This window comes from Carassius auratus, chromosome 25, assembly GCF_003368295.1.
Source record: "Carassius auratus strain Wakin chromosome 25, ASM336829v1, whole genome shotgun sequence".
NCBI lineage: Eukaryota > Metazoa > Chordata > Actinopteri > Cypriniformes > Cyprinidae > Carassius > Carassius auratus.
The window spans coordinates 11,777,192-11,801,832 of NC_039267.1; the positions used below are offsets into that span (position 1 = coordinate 11,777,192).

The following is a 24,641-nucleotide window of genomic DNA, read 5'->3' on the forward strand; positions in this document are numbered from 1 at the left end:
CATGTTAACTCATGTCATATTGATGACTTTCAGGTAGTACAGGGACAGGCTGGTGACAGGTGATTTTCAGCTCGCTCCGCACTATGGGTCAATTAACAGTTACCAGCAGTAATTAGCATGTTAAATAAATGTAAAATGAAGCTTACTGTTTATAATTCTTACAATTACATATAGTAATATAATTATGTATTATAAATAATATACCTATTATATCTAGTATAATTCTTACAATACTTATTCATGTACACAATATATTCAGGTTTAAAACAACTTAAGCATACTCGTATATAAACATGTACACTGCCATTCAAAAGTAATGATGCTGAAAATTCAGGTTGGCATCACAGGAGTATATTCCATTTTAAAATAGAAAACAGTTATTTTAAATTGTAATTATACAATTAACTATTTACAGCAATTCATTAATACATTAAATGTAATAGCATGACAAGCATTTTGTATGTGTCCTTTCTTTCATGTTGTCCTTGCATAGTCTCCACCGTGGTTTACTGTGCTGCATGGGGATGCTCCACTCAGTCAGAGAAAGGTGTGCGAATGTATGGCTTCCCCGCTGACATAGAGAGGAGAAAATAATGGTTGGCTCAAGTCAGCAGGAGCAATCTAAATACAAATAAAAATTACAACAACAAAAAATTGTTAGGTAATTATACTTACATTTATTTGCACTTTTTTACATTGACAATGTTTTACTAGAAATAAGGAACAAGCAAAGCCTTGCAAAACCCAGGGAGCTGAGACTCATGGTGAGACATTGCAGGGAGTCATCAGTGTTACCTATAACTGTGCATTTAACCACCATGTGATATGTACTGTATGTGGGTAGGCAAAAAAAAAGGTGTGTGTGGAAACTAAACTGAAGTCAGTATGCAGACAAATTGCGGCAAAGCAATTTGTCATGACCAAAAAATTCAAGAGTAGGCTGAGACCAGATGCTATTCCCACAATCTTTGTACATTGTCCTGTGGTCAAAAAGAGGAGGGCCCTGCTCCACGATGCACCCCTAGACCTGTGAACATACAAGAAAGGGCTACTGATTACAGCTGTTATTTCAGGTGATTCATATATAATAAGTACAAACTCGTACTAGTAAAGTGATGTCATATATTCAATATTTAAAATTAGCAAAACCATGTATTCTACCTCTATCAGTTTCAAAGGTTGAGGAAAAAAGAACAAGGACACTCAGAGAAGGGAAAGTGAGAGTGAAGAAAAAGGACATGGCTAGAGAGGAGAGACAGGGACAGGTGACACTGCCCAGTCAACCAGCAGCAAGTCAGCCAGCATTCCATTGAACCATCAGCCAGTTACCTGGGTCTATTAAAAAAAATGTAAGAGACCAGAAAAAAAAAAAAAAAAATCAAACAATGCAAAGGCAGCACTAAGAAAAATAATGAAAATTCAGCTATCAAAAAAAAGGTCCCCTCAGCTCTCCTGACCTGCATCCTCACTGATGCTCCATCACAGAACAGTTCAGTGGCACCACTAATCCTCCACCCACCAGAACCCACAGAATGTTACAGTATGTTACTTTTATACACTAACAAGTTTAAGTATATAATACAGTATTATTATATAATATAGACAGGTAATAGTAAATGAATCACAATGACTAAAAACACTCCACCCATGTTTTTGCAAACTCAATTCACTCTAAATGTATATCAATAGGGTGCATTTTATTATTAAGTAATTTAATACGTGTAATAAGGAACAAACTTTATAACCTCATTTTTACCACTTCCACTCACCGCTGTCACACGTTATATTGAACTAACGTAATAGGCTATGTAACGTTAAGTAACTTTCCCCACCCTGCAAAAAAAATATGTTTATACTCCTTTTTTTCTAATTGCAAACACGATGGATGAAACTGAATTATGAGAACAGATTTTACAATTATTAGGGTGTTCGTTACTAACTTCATTCAGCTCCAATCCTAGCCTAATCTGTTAGTTATCTGATAACAAACCTTAAATCTACTCATTTAATGAGTGATAATCTACTAGAAGGTTTTAATTTGCAATTTATTGTTACTAAGGTGTACTGATAATATTCAATCTTATTTTTTAAACGTCTTACCTGTTAAAAGTGCGTCGCGAACGGTTTGTTCTGCTGCATCTCTACGGCGCGGCATCGGTTTGCTGCTACTTCCGGGAACTATTTAGAGGCTCCACGAGCCGCCATTGCTGTAAAAAAAGCGTTCCATTGGAGTCAATGGAGTTGTCGCAACTCTCACTCTATATGGCTCTGGTTGGGCCGTACAACACGACTCGCAATTCTATTGGTCCAGCTCTTTACCACGTGATCTGCACACGAACCAGACACCAGAAAACTCACTGTTCCGTTGTATTTACGCAGAGTCTAATCTGTTTATATTACTGATAGCAAATCAAAGCTTTCCAAACTAAACTCTAATTTTTGATATTATTTACACAGTGTCAAGGCAGATCTGTCACTTTTCGTCATGGCCACCATAAACAGTTTAAAGACTCGTAATTTTAAGATATTAAAAGCCATAAACTTACTTATATCGACCTCCAAAATGATACACAATGGTAAAAATAGAGGCAATATTGTATTTTAATAATAAACACATGAATATTCAATATCTACTTTTAACTTGATAACTATATTCCATTTTTATATTGTCAATATTTGCCACAAATTATCCAAGGCTTGTTCCACAAATCAACAAATGTCCATGACAGACGTTTAGCAGAAACTGTTTTACCTGTAAAAAAAAAAAAAACTGTATTTACAGTATGTTAAAGAAATAAAGTAAAGAAATAGAGGAAGTAAAAATATATTTTCTTAGTTTTGTAAAATAAAAAACATTTACTGTAACCACTAGTGAGTCTATTTCCGCTATAAAATAAATAAATAAATAAAAAATTCGGGAAGTCCAAGAATGAGGCTGATGTTTTGTTTGTTTGTTGTTTAAAGATTTATAAATACAGCCAAGATTAGGATTAGGATAAACAATGTTAAAAAAAATGTAAATGTCAATGATAAAAAGAGGGAAAACACATACATAGCTCTCTTATTCTTCTTAATATTGTTAAAATGTAAATGTAAAAACGTAAATGTTAAAAAAGAAAAACACACACATATACAGCTTTTGTTATTTTTCTTACTTTTTTTAGATATTGTTGGACTTCTGCCTTTAAAAACAAGCTTATTTCCTATTATCTATTAGAAATAGCACATCATTTAAATAATATTCCTGATGATAAGACATGCCATAATTGAAAACTTGACAATAACATTTTAAAAGATGAGCATGATGTGATCATTAATAAAACACAACAGAGATCTGACCAAAAACAAGCTGAATGCGGACAACTCCATAAAGGTATAAAACTATAAACAATATTTCTGCATCTATCAATATAACAATTGAAAATATTTATAAATGAGTTGAATGAATATGTATTTCATTTGTATTATTTAAATATTACTAATATTATTCCCAAATTGTAACTTTTAAATATATTTTATTTTTCATTCCAATAAATTAGATATTTAATTATTTATATTTACTTATTAAATTATACTTTAAATATAAAAAAAATTGCCTTTTTTATATGTCAGTTTCCAAATTTGATTCCAGATATGACAGGCCTATGATAACAACAGCTGCAAATCTTGCCCATGATGTCATTACGTTTCCCACAATGCCTCAGCAGGAAAACAACGCACGCGCGGTGCGCGTTTCTCAAGCGTCTCTCAAAGATGGCGGGCGTCCCTGATCCACTGGAAGATATGCTCTACTCCGAAGTGGACGAAAAAGCCGTCAGTGACCTCGTAGGCTCGTTGGAATCGCAGTTGGGTGGACAAAACAAGGCGGTCGGTCCTCAAGGCGACACTAGGAGACCCTCAAACGCGCTTAATCCACACTTGGGGAAATTGCTGCCCGCCCAAGTAGGAACAACACTGGAGCAACAGCGACAGCCAGAGCGAAACCAGGAGGGAAACTCTCAAGAGAACGGTCCGGACAGAATACCGGCGTCTGGGGCTGTCCCGTCCACCGCGAACCTGGCCAGCACCTCCGCGAATCCGGTTACAGCCGCGAACCGGTTGCAATATCATTCATCAATCCCATCAACTTGTTCAAGTGACGCAGCACCAACAGACTCTCACCCCAAAACAAACCACATCGCGTCTGCTGTCCAGTCGGTTCCCGCCAGAATACAGACTGTGAACGGAAGCAGTGGCATGTTAAACTCTTCTGTTATCGCTTCTGCTCCTGCTTCTGTAAACGGTATTGACATTGCTTCAGGTGTAGGTAATGTTAAAAGCAACATGTCTGCTCCTACTAGTACAAATACTGCTTTTGTGCCTGCTCAGCCCAACAGCACACTGCCACATGCGAATGTGTCACTAGATAGTCAAGCAAACCCCACCATTGCACTGCACAGGCCTCCTAACACCATCACAAGTGTCGTACACAACGGAGGCGACCCCAAAGTCTCAGGATTGCCCGTGCAGGCCACCGGGCTTGTGTCGTTCACAAACACAGAGCCCAAATCTGATCCTCAAAACCAGATTAAAGCCATCGTCCCGAACCAGCTCCCCGGAACCCCCGTAGGGTTGCACCCCAGCACGTCCGCTCAGATTATAGTGTCGTCCAGCCCGGTGGTGACCTCACTTCCTGTGGCAAGCACGCCCTCTGCCCTTGCAAAATCAGCAGCGACTGCTCTCGTAGGACAGCCTACGACCCTGTTGAGACCCGGTGCGCCCATCCAGGGGACGGTGACTGCGACTGCGACACCCCTGCAGCGTCCAGGGGCTCCTACGACCCAGCTGATCGTCAGACCGCAGCAACAGACTACCATTCAGTTACCGCCGGGATTCACCATACCTCCAGGTAAAAGCTTAGGAAGCGATAAGGGGACCAGATGCCAAAAAGAGGATGACAGTTCACCAAAAAATTTAAATTTTGTTTTTATTTACAAACCTTAATGTTGTTCTGAACCCGAATGACTTTATTTCTTCTTCCGAACATAAAGACGACATTTTTGAGGAATCTTTTTGTCCATGTAATGAAAGTAAATAGGGTCCAAAACAAAATAACATTGGACCCCATTGACTTTCATTGTGTGGATAAATAAAAGTAAGCCATTCAGGTTTGTAACAACATGAGTGTAGTAATGTTACTACTTTTCCCAGCTATTTTAATTACTCCAAAATGATTTGTTTATGAATTGTTTCCTGTGTTCTTGAGGTATGGTGCTGGTACGCACGGAGGCCGGTCAGCTGGCATTGGTTCCTCAGCAGGTCCTGGCCCAGGCCAAAGCTCAGAACCAAAATAAAGGCACCCTGTCACCAAGACCTGCTACACCCACTGCTGGAACCACTTTCAGAGTCACCACACCTGTTGCCCAGGTATGAGCAACACATTTAAAACTCTTGCTGCATGATAACACTCTGTTTTAGCAGTAAATAATAATTATATAAAGGAAGGCCATCTCTGTTGACACTTTCAGTGCATCTTTTTTTCCCATGCAGTGAAATTGAATGGTGATTGAGATGGTCTCTCTCTGCATATCTGCTACTTTTGTATTCCACAAATGAAAGGAAGTGGTTCTCTTGTATTCTAAATCAACTTTAATGTAGTTCATATGACATTTGTTCTTAAAACCGTATGAAAGCTTTGTGCCGTGAAAAAGGTGAAATGTAAGTGATTTATCTGCAGACAGTCTCATCCTGATTTTACTGTCAAATCAAATGTGGTGCAGGTTGCATGACCGTAACAACAAACATCATGATTTCTCCAGTGGCTTGTAACCAAATATCTTATTTGATTTGCTTCAGATCAAATCTTCAAAGCTTCAGATTTGGTAACTAGCACTTAAATCAAGTATTTTCTGCTTTTTAAAATGCTTTTTTTTGTCCTTTTTAAAGATTAGAAGAACTTCCATTGAATAAAAAGATTATTCGTCTATTTGAAGACTCTTGAAAAATTACTGTTTTGTCTGTTCTGCTTTAAAAATATTACACCATGTGGGTTTGGAATAATGTAAAATTAATTTTTGGGTGAACTGTTTCTTAAATGTGGTGTTTATTGTATTATTTCAAGCTGAAAGCTTGGGGAAAATATGTATTTTTGTCGTGGTGCACAAAACACTTGGCTTTTTTTTTTTTTTTTGTAGCAGAAGACAGCAGTGGTAACGATTACCTCGGCTCAGAAGCCCACCACCACAGTCATTACAGCAGGGGCCCGTGTGCAGCCTGCGCCACAGACAGTTCTCAAGCCCTCTGTGACCCCTCAGAGTCCCATCAGCACCGCTGCTGCTGCCCCAGCTAACAGAGGCCCTGTCCTCTCTCAGGTAGTGCTACACTGTGTTCATTCATAATGGAAATGGCTATGAGTGGATATGGATTCTAATTCATTATCTGTTGTCAAATACTGGCATTCCTCATTTAGGAAATGCAAGAGAATGTAAAGAAGTGCAAGAACTTCCTAGCAACACTCATCAAACTGGCATCCCATAATTCCCCCTCGCCGGAAACATCTCGGAATGTGAAGGCGCTTGTGCAGGATCTGCTGGTAAGTTTGAGCTGTTTAGTATGTTATGATTGAGACACTTCAGTATTGCTTGATTGTCAATAAAAGGTTTGATATAGTAGTGACAGTTAAAATGATAGTATTTCCTCTAGTGATATTCTCCTGCTAAACTGTAGATGTCAGCAACTGCAGGACTTAAAAAAAAAAAAAAAAAATCCAGTGTAAACCCTTCTCTTCCATCTTTATTTGACCCTCTAACTTTAACTCTCACTATTCTAATTGTATTCTTAAAAAAATCGAACTACATTTCTATTCTTTTTCTATTCTATTTTCTTTTCAATAATTATGCAATTGTATATGTGTGTGTGTATGTGTAAAGACCTCAAACACTAGCTTGCTCTATTCTTTTTTATTCTATCTGTTTTCTTTATATTATATTATTTAAAATCCCATGCTACGTGTACTGCGTTATCCTGACTGATACTTGTTATAGCACTTATATATCATTGCTCTTTTTGTTGTTTTTGATTGCTTCCACTGTCCTCACCTGTAAGTCGCTTTGGATAAAAGCGTCTGCTAAATGGATAAATGTAATGTAAATGTAAATTACCTAAGTATAAAGTTATAATTGGTGTGTACATACATTTATGCCACCTCTGAGCAACATTATATGCCACTGCAAAAGCGCTTCTTTGCCACCTTTACTGTGCAAATTTGGCATAATACTTGCTTTTTAGATATTATTATTATTATATATTTATTTATTTTTTCTTCAAATAATTTGCTAGAAGATTGGAAAAGGGTGGATTGCCCACTTCAGGTTGGTGGAGAGTTCCTGCCTCAAGTGGAGGAGTTCAGGTATCTTGGGGTCTTGTTCACGAGTGAGGGAAGGATGGAACGTGAGATTGACAGACGCATCTTCTGCAGTAATGCGGTCGCTGTACCGGTCTGTCGTGGTGAAGAAGGAGCTGAGCTGTAAGGCAAAGCTCTCGATTTACCGGTCAATCTACGTTCCTACTCTCACCTATGGTCATGAGCTGTGGGTCATGACCGAAAGGACAAGATCCCGGATACAGCCGGCCGAAATGAGCTGTCTCCGTCGGGTGGCTGGGCGCTCCCTTAGAGATAGGGTGAGAAGCTCGGTCACTCGGGAGGAGCTCAAGAGTAGAGCCGTTGCTCCTCCACACCGAGAGGAGCCAGCTGAGGTGGCTCGGGCATCTGTTTCGGATGCCTCCTGGACGCCTTCCCAGGGAGGTGTTCCAGGCACGTCTCACCGGGAGGAGGCCCCGGGGAAGACCTAGGACACGCTGGAGGGACTATGTCTCCCGGCTGGCCTGGGAACGCCTCGGGGTCCCCCTGGAAGAACTGGAAGAAGTGGCTAGGGAGAGGGAAGTCTGGGCGTCTCTGCTTAGACTGTTGCCCCCGCAACCCGGCCCGGATAAGCGGAAGATGATGGATGGATAGATGGAATTTGCTAGAAAGATATGAATTCACACTTAATTTCCAGTGTGTTAAGTGTGACTTCATGGCTTTGTAGCAAATTATTTGGAGGAAAAAGTATAAATTCTTGAAAAACCTCTAGCTCTGTAGCTTTGTTGATTTTACATCTGCCATATTCTCAACAATGTTTAGTAAATCAAACAATCATGAATATTTAACTTTTATTTCAGAGCCGCCCTCAATTGTTTTCTGTAAACTTGAGCTGGTTATTGAAAATTGTAGTACTTAAATTACATTTACATTTAGTCATTAAGCAGACGGTTTTATCCTAAGCGACTTACAAATGAGGACAATGGAAGCAATAAAAATCAACAAAAGATCAATGATATGCAAGTGCTATGACAAGTCTCAGCCTATTATATAATCATTTTTATTATATAATAAATAAAAGAAAACCGATAGAATAGAGTAAGCTAGCATTAGAGGCCTTTTTTTGCTTTTTGTTAATTCTATAATAAAAAGAAAACAGAATATAAAAAGAATAGAAAAGATATTGTTATTTTTTTATTTTTAAAGAAAACAAGCAGTAAATCAATAGAATGTCTAAAAAAAGGCATTTAAAAAAAAATTATACAATTAAAAAAAACATTGTTTTCATAAAGCATGTGTAATTTTATTTGAGATAACTGATGCGTATTTGTCCTTCTAAAATCTGCAAGGATGCAAAAATCGAGCCTGAGGAGTTTACAAATCGCCTGCAGACGGAGCTGAAATCATCTCCTCAACCGTACCTGATCCCTTTTTTGAAGGTAGGACTCAAAAAAGCAGTTGTGCTTATTGTTCTTGATTACAGAAGCTTGAAGAGAAAGTTTCAAAAAATGAAAATTCTATTATTCACACTCATGTCCTTCCAAAACTGAATTATTTTGTGGAAAACAAAAGAAGATATTTAAAAAGAAATGTTAGTTAATAGTTTAAATTCTCATTGACTTTCTACTGTATGGACAAAAAATGCAATGAAAGACAATGGATACCGAAACTGTTGGGTTATCAACATTCTTCAAAATATCTACTTTTGTGTTCATCAGAAGACATGAAATAATACAGATTTGGACAACATGAGTGTGACCAACTGATTTTTGGGTGGGCTATCCTTTCAAGGCACAATTTTTCTTCTGTGATTTTTAAACCTGAAATCTGTCTCCCCTTCTCTTTGTACAGAAAAGCCTGCCTGCTCTGCGTCTGACTCTTCTGAACTCCCAGCAGTCTTTAACTCAGCTGTCTCAGACCTCTACTACATCCACCCCAGTGACGGTGAACGCCATTAAAGCTCCAGCACCGAGCACACTGCCCACCTCCGTGTCTACCATCCGCCCGGCTGCTGCCACCATGGTACTCCTGCTTTCCTCTGGTCTATTGTAATCTTGGTCAATACATTATGTTTAAATATTCATAACATCTGTACAGTCTTCTGCCACTGAAATGATTCTGAAAATTGGAATCATTTGAATGCATCTGTTTATTTGGCCATTAAGTTTACTCCGCTCATGTTATTAGATACATTTTATGATCTAAGGCTCAATTAGACACATTAGTGTCACTAATTCAAACTTCAGCATTAAAAAATAAGTTTGAATTTTCATATCCTCTGTGGTTTTGTTCTCCTCGGGCTGTTAAGAGGCCTGGGGTTCAGGTTACTCCGACACGGATGCCGGTGGTGATTACACAGACAGTTCGTGCTCAAGGTAAGCTTTTGAGAGACTTAATGAGCTTAGAGTCCATTTTAAACCCACTAAAGGAAAGTTATTGAGGCTTAAGTGTTCCTTTTCTCATGCAAGAGTCCAATGGCCCTTCCCCAGTATAATTACAAGTTTTATTGCAGGTCCTGTTGGGACACCCTTGCAACTGAGGAGCCCCATGGGTGTGGCTGTTCAAGCGGCAGCCAATCAGAAACAGAAGCTGAATGACCCTGGGGGTGGGACTTTCAGGTTGGTGTTCTAAGAGTCCAGTAGGAGGCAGCGTTTCTCTAGAATTGTTAGTTGTTTTAATGGCAATAGGGGCATGACAGAATTTGAGAATGGGTGTGATGGAATGAAGTCATGTTCATGACTATTTATTAATATGGCGAAGAAAAACGTATCACTTTTAAAAGATATAAAATGTTTTTTTTATCAAACCCACTCTCCAGTAAGCATTTCTTTAATAAATAAACACTGGCAGCTTCTCACTTATAAGCATAAAAGACAATATTTGGTTTTAAAAATAAAATAATCATAAAAAAATACAGCAATTAATAGTACTGCTACTATAATTGTACTGCCTATTTTATATGCATTTATTTTTTACAGTAATTACAGTAATCTCAGTTATTATAGTCCTGTGTAAATGACTTAATCCAGTATTGTTGTAATATAATAATTTATTATTTTATATGCTAATATTATCGAAGTATATTACATAATATATATTAAGAATATTACAACTGAAAATCTAAGTAAACCTTTGAGTTGGGGGGTGCTGATTGTTTTCTTTTTTATGCTTACACACACACACACACACACACACACACACACACATATATATATATATATATATATATATATATATATATATATATATATATATATATATATATATATATATATATATATATATCCATCCATCCATCATAATATACCTGTTTCATGCATGGTGAAGTTCTTCTTGTATCTCCTCCTGCAGAGATGATGACGACATCAATGACGTGGCGTCCATGGCTGGTGTGAACCTAAATGAGGAGAACGCCCGTATCTTGGCTACGGGTTCGGAGCTGGTGGGCACTCAGATCCGTTCCTGTAAGGACGAGGCCTTCCTCCCTGCCAGCCTGCTCCACAAACGTCTCCTGGAGACTGGTACGCAATAACCCGTCGCTGCAATACTCTCATCGGCAGTCTGGCAGTGTGCTTGTCAGGATCAGTTTCTCCTGGCAGGTTTACACTCATAAAGAGGTTTAGGCTGTACCGCCACTGTGTGGGCAGTTAATATTCTGTCTAATTACTGTATCAGTGTTGACTGACGTTGTTTGAGGGCGGATCTTTAAATGGGTGTGGGATTATGAATGGATTTAAACAAAAAGCTGATGAAAGCTGGCCCGATGAGACAGGAAAGATGTGTCACTCTTTCTAAGCTTTATGATTCGGCTGCTTGTTTTAAATGCCACACAGAGAGAAAGCTGTAAAGATGATAGATATTTTTGGGCAGATTTACAGTCAGGCACATGAAAAAAAGTATACAATTTTGAACACTAATACTTTGTACTGCATGATTTTAAAGTCAATGAGCCAATCAGTGGCCTAAAACCTGTTTTCAGTCATAAAGAAGCACTGTATAATTAGGCTAGATTAATATTTTTTAATGTTAACTGCATTTTTGGCCAAATTATATATATTTATGCAATATGCAATTTTACAATTAGTATTTTTACTATTGCTGTTAATTCCTATCTATTTATACATGTACAAAATGACAAAGTAGGCAAAGCATTCTGGGCATTTACAATTATTATTTTCTTTTTTTTTGATGACTAATTAACTTTTTTTTTTTTTTTTTTTTTTTTATTATTATAGTATTTTTTTCTATTTTAATATTTAGAGTGACTCACCCTTAACTTAAAAAGTAGAGATTCAGAGATTGATGATGTTCCAGTCTTCTCTCCTTGATCTCCGCCTAAGACTAGGGCACTTCCTAGTGCACTTCCACTGGTCACTCCCTTGCAAAGTCAGGCTAATGAATGTTCTGTGTCCGAGTTTGAGGCCTCCTCAGGCTGCATATGAATACTTTATAGGCCGTCTTCTGATGGCTCTCTGTTAGTTTGCTGTGTGCTGAAATGTGCGCTTGCCTCGGGCCTCTTCCCTGACAAGGTCACTTGCATACACTCTGAATGTCCCTGCCTAAACAAACAATGCACATTTCAAGGACTGGGTGCCGTCGAATCTTCATATGTATAGATGCCACATGTAAACAAATAGGATTTTCTGCATTTCAGAGTAAATGTGAGCACGCTTGCCCTCATAAGTCACAGTCATGCTAGTGGTGCTGAAGGTGATGCTGAAGTCTTCTAGATCGTTGCTGTGTGGTTCTTTGGGTATTCCGGAACACTCACTTGCTTTGTGACCAACACTAACAACTCAAGCATGAATGTTATGTTTTGAGTGTGATCTGTACAATGCTGGTAAAACAAAAAACTTAATATTGTGAAATGTCATTTATTTTTCTGATGGCTAAGCTGTCATTTTAATATAATTATTTGATGCTCATATTGCACAGTATTACTGATGTGTACTTAGTATGCAAGCTAAATATTACTCATAATTCCTTGGAAATAAAGATTAGTGGAAGTCTGCTGTCTTTTCTCCATTACTAAATAGGAAAAGGTGTATACCAACACAAAAAAGGGTCCGGAATCAAGACCAGACTCCTAAATTCTATACATGCTGGTGCGGTATGTTTGCAGACTGCATCTCATTAATAATGATTAGTTAACCTTTGCATAAATCACTTTAAAGATGTCTTAAAGAGCATGAAGAAACAGGAGACTGTCATAGATGTGAAGCAGGTCTTTGGATCCCTCTCATCCAAAAAAGCGCCTTCCATTATTGTATTTAAGCAAACTCTTTCTCCCCCTGTGTGCTTGATTTAGCACACAGTGCATACCAATGAGTGCCTGCGGATATGTGCTATTACATGGAGCCCGGCTGTGGTTGTTATGCTGTCGCCAGGGGGGTGGAGTGTGTTAAAAATGTAAATCTTCCTCCGGGGGAGTTCTGTGTGTGTGTGTGTGTGTGAGATGATTTCAGCTTGATGGCTGGAGGAGGGAGCGGGGAGGAGGTGTGTTGCGCCACCTGCTGGATATGATGTGGAGAGAGTGATGGGAAGTGAGTGTGTGGGTGTGACAGATGCAAAGTGTGGCAGTGAAGTGTTTACTAGTTAAATGAGGTCATATCATGAGGTAGGTTTGAGAAGCAAAACAATAATTCTTGTCTCTTAATTGGTTTGGTGCTCCAGGCTCAGAGAATCACTTTTCTTCACTTTTCCTCTACCTTCCTGAGCGACTTTAACACCAAACTTTGTGTTGTTTCAGCCAAGAAGTTCGGCGTGACGGAGATGTCAATGGAGACAGTCACTCTCATTTCTCACGCCACTCAGTCCAGGCTGCGCTCTGTCCTGGAGAAAGTCTCGGCTGTTGCACAACACCGCGTTGACTCCTGCAAAGTAAGAACCAATACTTGAGCCGAACCACAAACTGACTTTTCTCATTATACATCATTTATCCTGAAAATACAACTGTTAATGTTAACCCTAACCTGAGTCTTGATCATGGAAGATGCACTAATAAGAGTAGACCACACTAGTAAGACTTGAAAGGGTAAGACTTTTGTTGTACAGCATCCTACTAACTACTTATAATTCCTATTTTAACACCAAAGCAAAAATCAATCATAATTAGTTTTTTTTTTAACTGATTACTTATTCTAACATGATTAAAGATGTGCTTTGGTGTTGATGACATAACTTGGAATTATGAACTGAAATATTATAAATATAATAACTGTGAAATATGAATAATTTAGAAATAATGGAATATATTCCAAAATGTGATTTATTTCTGTAATGACAAAGCAAAATTTTCAGCAGCCATTATTCCAGACTTCAGTCTCATATGATCCTTCAAAAATCTTTCTGATATTCTGATTTGGCTGTCAAGAAACAAACAAAACCGTTGTGTTGCTTGACGTTTTTGTGGAAACCTTAAGAGATGCGTCAATCCTAAAATAATTCAGAAACCAAATTGGTATTGATCGTAATCGGTTGTAATTGTTAATGTGAAAAAGACAGATTTTATTCGTTATTTAATTATCGTATCTTAAATGATCCTGGTTTTGTTCAACTTTTGTTAATCATAGACTGAAATTAATGGAGCTTGAGGAAAAAAACTGTGGAAATCTAGACTTTCATTTTGTACTTAGAAGAAAAAAAAAATTACGCAAAGAGGACGCATGGTGTCATGTTGCTATTTGTTCCATTCTGATTTTGCAATAAACTGTTCAAAATGAGTAACTGGCACGGCTTTATGTAGTCAGCCTGTTGACATCAGCGAAAAACAAGCCCAACTTGATTGGAGACGGGAAAAGTAGGCCCTGTGAGTGAGGCGCAGCCTCAGCGCAAAAGAAAGCATGCAGGAAGAGATGAGAAGAGCAGTGCCGTTCCTGCTGCTAATAGGCTATAGCCTCAGAAGTGCATGAAAATATGTGGGTTTCTATGTGTGAGTGTGTGTGTGTGTGTGTGTGTGTGCATCGCTTGGCTCCGCTGCGCCTCACGCTGCTCTTTTACCTGCAACGCTAGAGAAACCATCGCAGGAAAAAAAGTCAGGGGTTGCCTCCCAGTAACACTGCGAAACACAGTTATTACATTAACTCTGGGTGACCTACTAACTTCACTTTCATTTACACACGAAAGGGAAAAGAGTTAAACTTTAGGCGAACTGAAAAAAAAGTTTGTTCACTCTTATAACAACATAAAGGTGATGAACACGTTGATGAGGCGTTTTGTTTTAACTTTCACCAGGATGAGGATCTGTACGAGCAGACGTCGGATGTGCGGACCCAGCTGAAGTTCTTTGAGCAGCTGGAGAAGATTGAGAAGCAGAGGAAAGATGACGAAGAACGGGAGCTGCTAATGAAAGCCGCGAAAGTAGGTTTGAGTGATGCGGGAGTGGCCGTCGGCGCCAGTCTGCCCATCAGAGCCTTGCCAGTGAACGCTGGCTTTTCCCGCACGTGTTGGCCACTGTTTAAAAGAAACCGGTTGTGCTTTTAAGCCTTGAAGAGAAAAGGCAGTGTTATTAAGACACAAGATTGCACTTGGTCTGCTTCATACTGTAGCAAATTGCAGTAATGGCAAAGCCAGAGGGATTTATCCAGTCTCGAGTTGATTTGATTGTACTGTTGCCTGGACTGGAGTACATCAGGGGAAAGGAAATGAGTCTTCTTTTAGGGAGCGAGAGAGGATGTTTTAAATTTGCCTTGAAGTTGCTTTCTTTCTAAGGAAGTGACACTATCTCACTCACTGAGTTTGTTGGGGGGAAAAAAATTGTTATATGTAATGGATGAACCTTAAGGCATCACTACCTTTTTGGCACCAGTCAATTGAATGCTGCTTATAAATTAATCAAGACTACATGACTTTTTTTTTTTAACTGCTATGTAGGTAGACATGAGGTTTAGTTCTGGGTTTTAAGCCATATTGGCAGGGATGGATTGGTAGGTGTTTTTTGATACTAAATTTTCATATCTTAGATGTAAAGATTCACAGATATTAAAGTTCTGGCTGATACAGATACGGTGAGCCAGTAATTATTTTCAAATTATATGACTGATAAATGGATGATACCAAAATTCTGTACCATTTAAAAAAAATTAGCATGAATAATTAAATACCCATTACACAAAAAGTTTAATATCAGCTTATAATAAATGTACAGTCAATTTTTGAGTGGAAAATCAAAGTTATTTTCTGTGGTAATCAACTATATCACAGATACTGCCAATACAATTTGTACTGAACAAATCCCATCTCTCTTAGTCTGTTCAGGAAGTTAATTTACTTGATATGTTCTGACAAATAACAGATAATTGTCCGATATTAAAATTATATATATATAAAAAGTAATTGTTTTCCTTGCTAAAGGTGAGACATTGCAACATTTGTATTGTAAAGTATCAAAAATGTATATTAATTTCGAGATTTACACTAAGATTACATTTTACAGTGATATTAGTTCATTAGAAATTATTAGATTAACTTCAGGGGGTATAAGATTAAATGTACAAATATGAAGGAGGAACTGAGAATAAACAATATCCAAAATGATTAATAACCAAAATTGGTCGATACCATTCAATTTAAATTATTTATACATTTTTTTTTTACAAATAATATCTGTAAAACTGGCCAATACTTAATGTACACATTTTTGTGGGACAATACTTGCATTGAAACCAGAACATTAAGGGGTTTTTACATTATTATTATTTTTATTTATTTTTTTTACTGTATTTGAGTGAACCAAAACCAATTAAATCCCATCTCTCTATAAATAAATCTGTTCAGAAACAAAATTGCACATTACTTCCATCTCAGTTCCTAACTATTTCATTCGTGACAGTGGCACTTGAGACTGCATATAGATTCCAAAGCAGCAACAAACGGCTAGTAGCAACTTCCCAGCATGCATTGCTCTCCCTTGAAGTTTCACTCCTTAAGATACAGTGGGGGTGTGACAGTTCCCCACAGGAATAGGACATGGCAACATGAAAGCAGAGGTAATTAGTTGACTTAAACGACAAAAGCTGATGATGACGCCGCCGACGTCCCGCTCCAGAGTGACTCCCAGTGCACCGCCGTCCCTATCCTAATTAATGCAGTCCGCTAATTGAGATGTCAGCCAGAAGATAATTGTTCTTATGTTTTCTGTTGCTGGATTCACAGAAATACTGTTTGGGAATAGACTTGACCCATTTACAATTAGTTTGTCATCATGGTAAAACTATTGCCGAGCTTAATATTTTCTTAATGTACAGCAAAATTTTAAGTGAAGGGATGGTATTTTTTGTTCTTATTCTCTAGTAATCTGTGTTGTTTCATATTTGTAATCTGACATTTTTCCTGTGAAACACAAATTTGAAGAATATTTTTAGTTAAAAAAAATGAATCAATTTGGAATCGCATATTACTAAATAATGACAGTATATACATTTTTGGATGAACTGTTTTTTTTTTATGTTTGTTACCTTTTGATTGTTTTCTGAATGGATATTTCTGCTCTAATTTGGTTCATCTAAATTCTGGCTCTAATTTAAACCAGACGATTAGTTCTAATGTTTCTCTTTTCTTGCAGAGTCGCTCGAGGCAGGAGGATCCTGAACAGGCTCGGCTTAAACAGAAAGCTAAAGAGGTGAGCTTTATGGAAGACTATTTAATAGTACTAATAAAAGTGCTCGACATACATTTTTCATGATTACGCCATTGCTATGACTTTGACATCATTTAGTCTGACATTGAGACAAATGGTCTCATACGTTTCCTAACAAGTTTATTACCGCATGGCGGGGGGAAGTCATCATTTTGCTCAGATGTCACACCGCCCTGCTGCCATCATGAGTCTAATATGGGCTAATCTTTGGCTTGTGGGGGGCATGACATGTCTGAGCACTAGAGATTTTTCATCAGGTTTAATGGCAATGAAGGCTAAATTACTTCATTTCGTGGAAGAAAAGGGCAGGTATTTTGAAGAATAGTTGCTGTTTTCTATTCAGGAGGAATGGATGGGGACTGGTGCTGTCAATTTTCAAACTAGATACCAAAAATTATTTATATATGTGCTATATTTCAAGTTGTAAGAAGTCAAACAATAGCTTTGTTTCTGAAGCCTGAAAGCTCTAGTCCACAATTGTTGTTTTTGCATGATCAAGTGTGACTAGAAAAAAAAAATCCTTTTGTGACTTTGCATATACATTTGAATTTTTATAGAAGTGACTTGTTTCAACTTGGATTAGTTGGGCAAAAAAAAGAGTCCTCATTAGCACAGTGAACAGCTTTGAGGCTGTAATTTTCATTAAATGCCAAACAGGAACTAACCATTTTGGATACAGAAATTGGCCCATTTTTAGAAAAAAAAACCCTCCACACATTCCTCTGTTGTCATTTCCCCTCCGTTCTGTAAATAAGCAGTTTACACACCATATGTCGCTATGTCACCGTATGTCTCTGTTTGTACTCACGACCACTGTTAGATCTCATCCGTCAAAAAGGATCTTTTCTGAACCCCAGCGATCATTCGAAGCATGTTTTATTCAAATCTAGAGCCGCAGAGCCCATTGTCTCTCTGTTGCTGTGGATATAATGTTTGTTTCAGCACTGTTGTTTTTCTTACCTGGGGGCATATCGTTATGGAGAAAGAGAGAAACACTTCTTGAAGCTTCTTTGGTCTTGCTGCATCTCCTTTTTGCAGATCACAGTTCAGCTAACTAGACTAGTAAAGAGAAACGCTGGACAGCACAGTTCTATGTATTTATTTACATGGTTCAGCTCAAAGCAAAATGGCAGCTTCTCGTCTTTGTTGAAAACCTGTGTTAAAGCCTAGACAGCTGCCTCTGAACCTCTGTCTCTGATTTCTTACCTTGCTCTTACTGAAACAAAAAGTTGGAGTGGAACATGTCAAAAGGGTCATGTACTTTTTTATATAGGAGATTTTTAGGGATTCAGAAAATATATTTTTTTCCAGTTAAGCTAGCAGTATTTTTTTTTTTTGTACCCAGGCAGCAATGCGAGTGTAATTTTATATATAATCAAAAATGTTGTTATATAATTTTAATATATATTTTTCTTTTTTTTGCTTTTATATATATATATATATATATATGACAGTATTTAGATTTTTCATTAAACATTCTACAAATAAAATATTAATGCAAATGCAAAAAATGTAAATATATTTGGACATCATATGTAAATATTTATAATTTTATAATATATACGTTTTTGTGTGTGTGTCCCAAAAAATATTTATAATAAAAAATATTTTTGCTTTGCTTAATTTGAATTTGACATTATACCGCTGTAAGCCCACACACTATATATACACACACACACGTTAACGGCAGACTTATTTTTTTTTCCTTTTTGTTAAACATTTTCAAAATGTATTTACAAATTAAGCTAAACTTTTGATTAACGTTTTCAGTAATCACTTTTAACTATAGTGTATTTTAGAATTGTAAAGTTTTAAACACCCATGGAGGTGTTTTTTTTTTATCGTATTTTAACCGAACAGATTGTTTGTTGATTCAGTTAACAAAACAAACCAATCAACATCTTCATTTAGCGCCTAAGATTTTCATAACTGCACGTGCTGTACGCACATTCTGATACTAGTGGGATGTGAAAAGAGTTTTTGGAAACTTGCTTTTCTGTCTTGTGTTCTTGGATTGTTACATTGGCTCATTATCAAGGGTTTACGCCTTGTGCTTCACCTTGTTAATAAGGAGTTCTGGAAGGTGATAGATCCTCCGAACACCCCTGAGCTCAAAACTGCCACTCACTCGCAGAGAAGCTCAGCAGCTGATATTCAGCATATCAAAGACTCCCAGAATCATGCTAGAATTAGGATCAGGAATCGTGTTTCGTGTTTTCTCACGTCCTTGACTTCATCCAGCACCCTAATTGAACCGCTACACTCGGCATCAACCTGTGCAGTTATTAAGGTGTTTCTCTCAGGCGAGTCATTCTGGTGGGCCGGACTGCAGATAAGGATCAAGAGAGATGGAGAGCAGCGCTGGCAGGCTCACTCTCTCTGCCTCTCTCTCTTGCGCCTGACCTTTTTAAATGATTATAGACTACAAGCATTTCTTTCTTCATCGCATCCTGTCTCTCTGTCTCACAAGTAGACAGGTGGGCCATTGAGAGAAAGACATTTCGACAAAACTAGTAGTTTGCGCAAGTCCACATCAACATCACCTCAAAGTGATATAGTAATATACAAAATAATTATATTTTTACTTTTATATATATAAACAATTTTATATATATAAATACATTTTTGTTCAAATGTTTTGGTCAGTGCATAGACAATATTTTTTTTTATAAGTATGCATTTTAAAATATGCATTTAAAAGAATCATACTGTAATATTTTCAACTTTATTAATGTTTCTTTAGCGGCAAATCATAGAGATTTCTGAAGCATCATGTGACACTGAAAACTGGATTAATGATGCTGATTTGCATCACAGGAATAAATTATATTTCAAAACATTAAAATAGACATCAACTCTAAATTGTGAAATCTCTCTCTCTCTCTCTGTCTATATATATATATATATATATATATATATATATATATATATATATATATATATATATATATATATATATATATATATATATATATTCAAAAAATGTGTTAACAGGACATACATTGTTAATATAATAAAATGACTGCATACAGATTATCAACTTCAACGGAGAGTGATGTATGCTGGGAGGGTGCTATTAGCCATTTGTTGATGCTTTGGAATCTATATGCAGTCTCAACATGATTATAATTATGATTATATTTTTAATTGTTACTAGTTATGATTTAAAAAAACAACAACAAAGAACTGTATTTTAAGGTCAAGTGTGTAATTTATGACTGAAATAGTTCAGCACTTTGAAACACTGTCGACCATTGGTCATCCAAACAAATAGTCCTGCACCAAACTAGCACGACTGGTTAAGAAAACATTTTAAAAAATGACAAACTTTGGCTTTAATTTCAGAGGTGATAACTAGACTCTGTGAATTGAAAAGACTATGTAGAGCAATCATTGTTATTGCATACTATATTGAACACATGCTGGTTTACAGTATGTACTGGGCAGTTAGTAGTATGCTACTATTTCATTCTGAACACAGCCGTAGTGTTGCACACTTCTGATTTTAAGGAAGCAAGTGGAGGTTCTCCAATCGATATTCACAGCGGTGAACAACCGTGTTAAAGTTGAGCAGCAGGTTTTGTGATTGAGGTCAGTCATTAAACCGTCATTATGTGGAGCTACAGTGCTCTGGATTACAGATGGCGTAACTAGGTTCCCCTTTCACTCCTCATCAAATAATCGAATATGAACGCAAGTCAGCGCTCTAGCTGCAGGCGGTGAGAGAAGATCAGCCGTAACAACCACACAGTCCCTGTCCTTCTGTTAAACACTGCGAGTCACTGTACTTTATCCGTACAAGGCCTCCTTACCTTGCATTACTTCTAATAGATTCATGCACACCCCACCATCGTCTCTTTTATGTGCCCTTGGGCCAATTCACCATAGCTGTCAGGGTCAGGTGAAAGTTTAGTGCACCAGATCGCTGACATGCAGCGGTGGCGCTGGCCGTGTTTACGTGTCAGCTCACTCTCTCCGGGGCATCCATGCGTGTGCATGCCGTGTGCACCACTTCCCTTCCGATTAGCATAACCCTGACTTAATTAGCATGTAAACGTTGCCTTGAATTAGCGGTTTGTCAATTACCCCCTTTTCATTATGTTATTTAGTTTGTATTTGTAAAAGGAGGGGCGGGCGGCGCAATTATTTGGACAAATTGTTTCTAGCAGCACAAGTGACAAATTCAGTCAATTAAAAGTAATCTACATACACAATGGAAATTTTTTACTCTGCGACTGATTCACGTCATTCCTTCAAAAGGAAAACAGTGTGTTACAATCGTTTTTATGTTGTTCTCCCATAGATCCGTCTGTAAGACTCAAATATGCCTTTATCAGTCGAAACAAAGAAATTTGTTAATATTAAATCACAGTATACTAGATATATATAATCACTTTTATTAAAGTAAAGTTAATAAATCTATCTGTAAGTGAAAAAGGTCTGTTTTATCATAATCTAATATATTTTAATATATAATACAATTTTATAAAAATAAATTACTATAAAATATATATGAATGCTATCTATATTTTATATACTAATGCTATATTTTAAATATACTGTGTGTGTGTATAAGTATATACACCGTCTATATGGAAAAGAGTATTGGGACACCCCTTCTAATGAACAGATTATGGTTTAGTAATTTAGTAAAAACATAATTCCCTAGAATTTTATTATATGCTTAAACATTAAGATTTGTACTCATGGAAATGACTAAAGTAGTCAAACCTGTTCATTAGAAGATGGTGTCCCTATACTTTTGTGTCCCCCACTTCACTTCATGACTCCAGCGGCCGCTGTGGCTTGGTGAACACACTTTCAGATGGGGCCGTTGATGACACACAAAGCCGTTCTTGCTGCTAGTGGGGTTTTTTTTTTTTGCGAGTTCATGGCCACAGTGGTGTAAGTGTCAGGGTGAGGAGAGGTGAGGACTCTGCATTCTGTGCCCGGCAGCGCTCACTCTGAGCGGAAAAACAGAGGACGCACCGCCCCCTCCTCATCCACCCCTCCCGGCGTGGCTGGCTCTGTCACTGCCTGCTAGGGTGAGATGACTTTACCTGCAGGCTGTGCTTTTTGAAAATCGCTCACTCTCTCATTCTCAAACACTCACTCACTTTCTCCCTCGTTCCCTCGTGGAAAGAAATTGAATTAAGCACCCAGATATGGCAAAAGCTCTGAGTTATTTGCTGCATTGAAGCTGTGCGTGATGTTCGGAGCTTCATTTGCTCTATAGAACTCTTCGGGGCAGTTTGGAATAAATGTAAAATACACTGCATACAAATATTTGAACATGATAATTTGTGTAAGGGAATGTAATACACAGTAATGCTTATTTAGGAACTTGTTATTCACAGACCTACACTATGTATAAATTGTCTGTTTCTCATGAATGGCTTTGATATAGCGTTCATGCAGTTAATATTGATTTGATGTTCTTGCCATTCAGATGCAGCAGCAGGAACTCGCCCAGATGAGACAGCGGGATGCCAACCTCACAGCCCTTGCCGCCATCGGACCCCGCAAGAAACGCAAGCTTGATTCTCCTGGGGCCTCAGCAGGTGCAGAGGTAAGACCCTCAGGCCCTTATTTATATGGACCTCCATACTAAGGTTCATGTGAGCCAACACCAAGTAGATTAAAGCATGTCAGCTCCTGAAGGGTAAGATGTTTACTTCTCAAAGTCCCAAGAAAGGAATTTTTCAAATCCCGCGAATATTCAGAATGGACAACAAAAGCAAATCCTAAGGATACAAAATGTACGTCGTCCTTGGCAAGATTTTAAATAGTGCAGCAGTGTCCAGTTTTAGATGCTTTAAAAAAAATATTCTTCATCATTCTTTAATAAAAACATAAAGAATTAAAAGCCATAAAACAAATAACCAGATCTTAGATGGTTCACATTATAAACATAAAATAGAAACATGAATTGGAATAAAGACTGTAAAAGATTTTATACTTTTGTGTGAGAATTACAAAGAACTTCAAATGTTGTCAAAATCTATGGTAAAATTTGGTAGAACTTGGAATCACACTTTAATTTGGGAACCAAGTCTCATTATTAACTATTAGCTACGTTGTTTGCTTCAAACTTCCAATTTGCTGGTTATTAATAGTTAGTAAGGTACTTATGTTTAGGTATTGGGTAAGATTAAGTGATCTAAAACATGGTTATGCAGAATAAGGTGTTAATATGTTCTTTATTAGTGTTAATAACAGCCAGTATGCAGTTAATATGCATGCTAGCAAGCAACTAGTTATTAGTAAGAATTGGTCCCTAAAGTGTTACCAAAAAAGTATCATAACAATGAAGAAATTTAAAATGTTACAAAAGATTTCCGTTTGAAATAAATGCGGTTATTTTGAATGTTCTATTCATTGATCTTAAAAATAATCTATAATCTTTTCCACAAAATTATAACAAATGATATTGATGATAATGTTTTCTTGACCAATAAATCAGCATTTTATGTTATAGGTTATATAAATTTTTTTTTATTATTTCATAATATTACTGTTTTTACTGTTTTCATAAAAATAAATACTGCCTTGGTGACCTCAAGATACTTGTTTCAGTAACATTTAAAAATGTTATGACCCTAAATAAGTCGGGACGCACCGATGTATCTGGCACTGATATTTATTAGCCAATTTTTGATTATTTTAAAGCCGTCAACATATCAGAAAAAGCATGAAAAATATAGTTTGTCAGACAGCATAGTCATCCAACGAGTGAAATGCTGCTCTCAGCTGTAAATTCATCATAGGTAAGTCGCAATGGCAATGCATCGGCATTATAGTTTATCCAGGATATGTCACGAACCAGCTGGCAGTATTAGGCTGACATTTAAGTGAAAATGAATCGCAGGTAACATGCAGCTTTTTGTTTGAAACCAGTGTAAAACACTGATTTACACAAGGTCACATCATGCACCTGCAGCATTTCTGTGAACGGAGAAAACAATACAACTATAAAGGCTATGTAAAAAATTAATACATAGGCCTGTACACAAAATATATTTCACTTAAATCATTAACAAATTTTTTTTGCTGATTTTCGGATAATTGTAATGCGCTCCATAGTTCACAGAAAAAAAGCGTGGCTGCAAAAATAAGTTTTCTTTATTTTACAAAAGCTTTACAGTTTTAAATGATGATTTGCTTCTATCTGTATGACTAACCTGCATTGGTATGACCATAAGTTATGGAGCAACAGTTGGGAAAACGATGCCGTGTCAGGTTGTCTACTGCCACTGGCGGTAATGCACGTGACGTCATGCACTCTATAACAGGCATAATACAAAGTATTAAATACAAGTGTAATAACAGTAGTATTTGCAAATTTGTTTTAACTAGACTTTAAATTTATGGTAATTCACAATTACCTCAAACACCATACACAGCGTTCAGTTTAGATTGGCAAGTCTGAGAGCAGGAAAATACAGTTTATGAATTCAGCAACCTAATTTTGTTGTTGGGACCTTCTTGGGAAACCAAATACTACAATCGCCGCGTCACAACAGGTTAAGTCTGTCTACACAGGACATCTGAACTCTGTGTCAGTACCTCATAAATGGGATGAGGCAGTTTACTGTCAGGGATTTTACTTGTCGTGTCATGCCGCATCCAGTGTAGCACTGATTATAATGAGTATTTTGTATTTTT

At 37.2% G+C, this 24,641-nt stretch overlaps 1 protein-coding gene across 3 annotated transcripts in view; it reads left to right on the forward strand.

The window, feature by feature from the left end:
• Nucleotides 1–3,586: 3,586 nt before the first annotated feature.
• Nucleotides 3,587–24,641, forward strand: part of LOC113043329 (transcription initiation factor TFIID subunit 4-like) — a 39,081-nt gene continuing 18,026 nt past the window's right edge. Inside the window, exons 1-13 of one of the 3 annotated variants that reach the window (XM_026202623.1) lie at nucleotides 3,587–4,888; nucleotides 5,246–5,406; nucleotides 6,177–6,350; nucleotides 6,449–6,571; nucleotides 8,689–8,778; nucleotides 9,191–9,361; nucleotides 9,639–9,714; nucleotides 9,852–9,957; nucleotides 10,691–10,860; nucleotides 13,089–13,219; nucleotides 14,573–14,698; nucleotides 16,902–16,958; nucleotides 22,426–22,545. In XM_026202623.1, coding sequence (XP_026058408.1) covers nucleotides 3,673–4,888; nucleotides 5,246–5,406; nucleotides 6,177–6,350; nucleotides 6,449–6,571; nucleotides 8,689–8,778; nucleotides 9,191–9,361; nucleotides 9,639–9,714; nucleotides 9,852–9,957; nucleotides 10,691–10,860; nucleotides 13,089–13,219; nucleotides 14,573–14,698; nucleotides 16,902–16,958; nucleotides 22,426–22,545 — 2,721 coding nt within the window. In that variant the 5' untranslated portion in view covers nucleotides 3,587–3,672. Of the gene's footprint in view, nucleotides 4,889–5,245; nucleotides 5,407–6,173; nucleotides 6,351–6,448; nucleotides 6,572–8,688; nucleotides 8,779–9,190; nucleotides 9,362–9,638; nucleotides 9,715–9,851; nucleotides 9,958–10,690; nucleotides 10,861–13,088; nucleotides 13,220–14,572; nucleotides 14,699–16,901; nucleotides 16,959–22,425; nucleotides 22,546–24,641 lie in introns of all 3 variants that reach the window. The other 2 variants (XM_026202622.1, XM_026202624.1) reach the window with 2 other exon arrangements.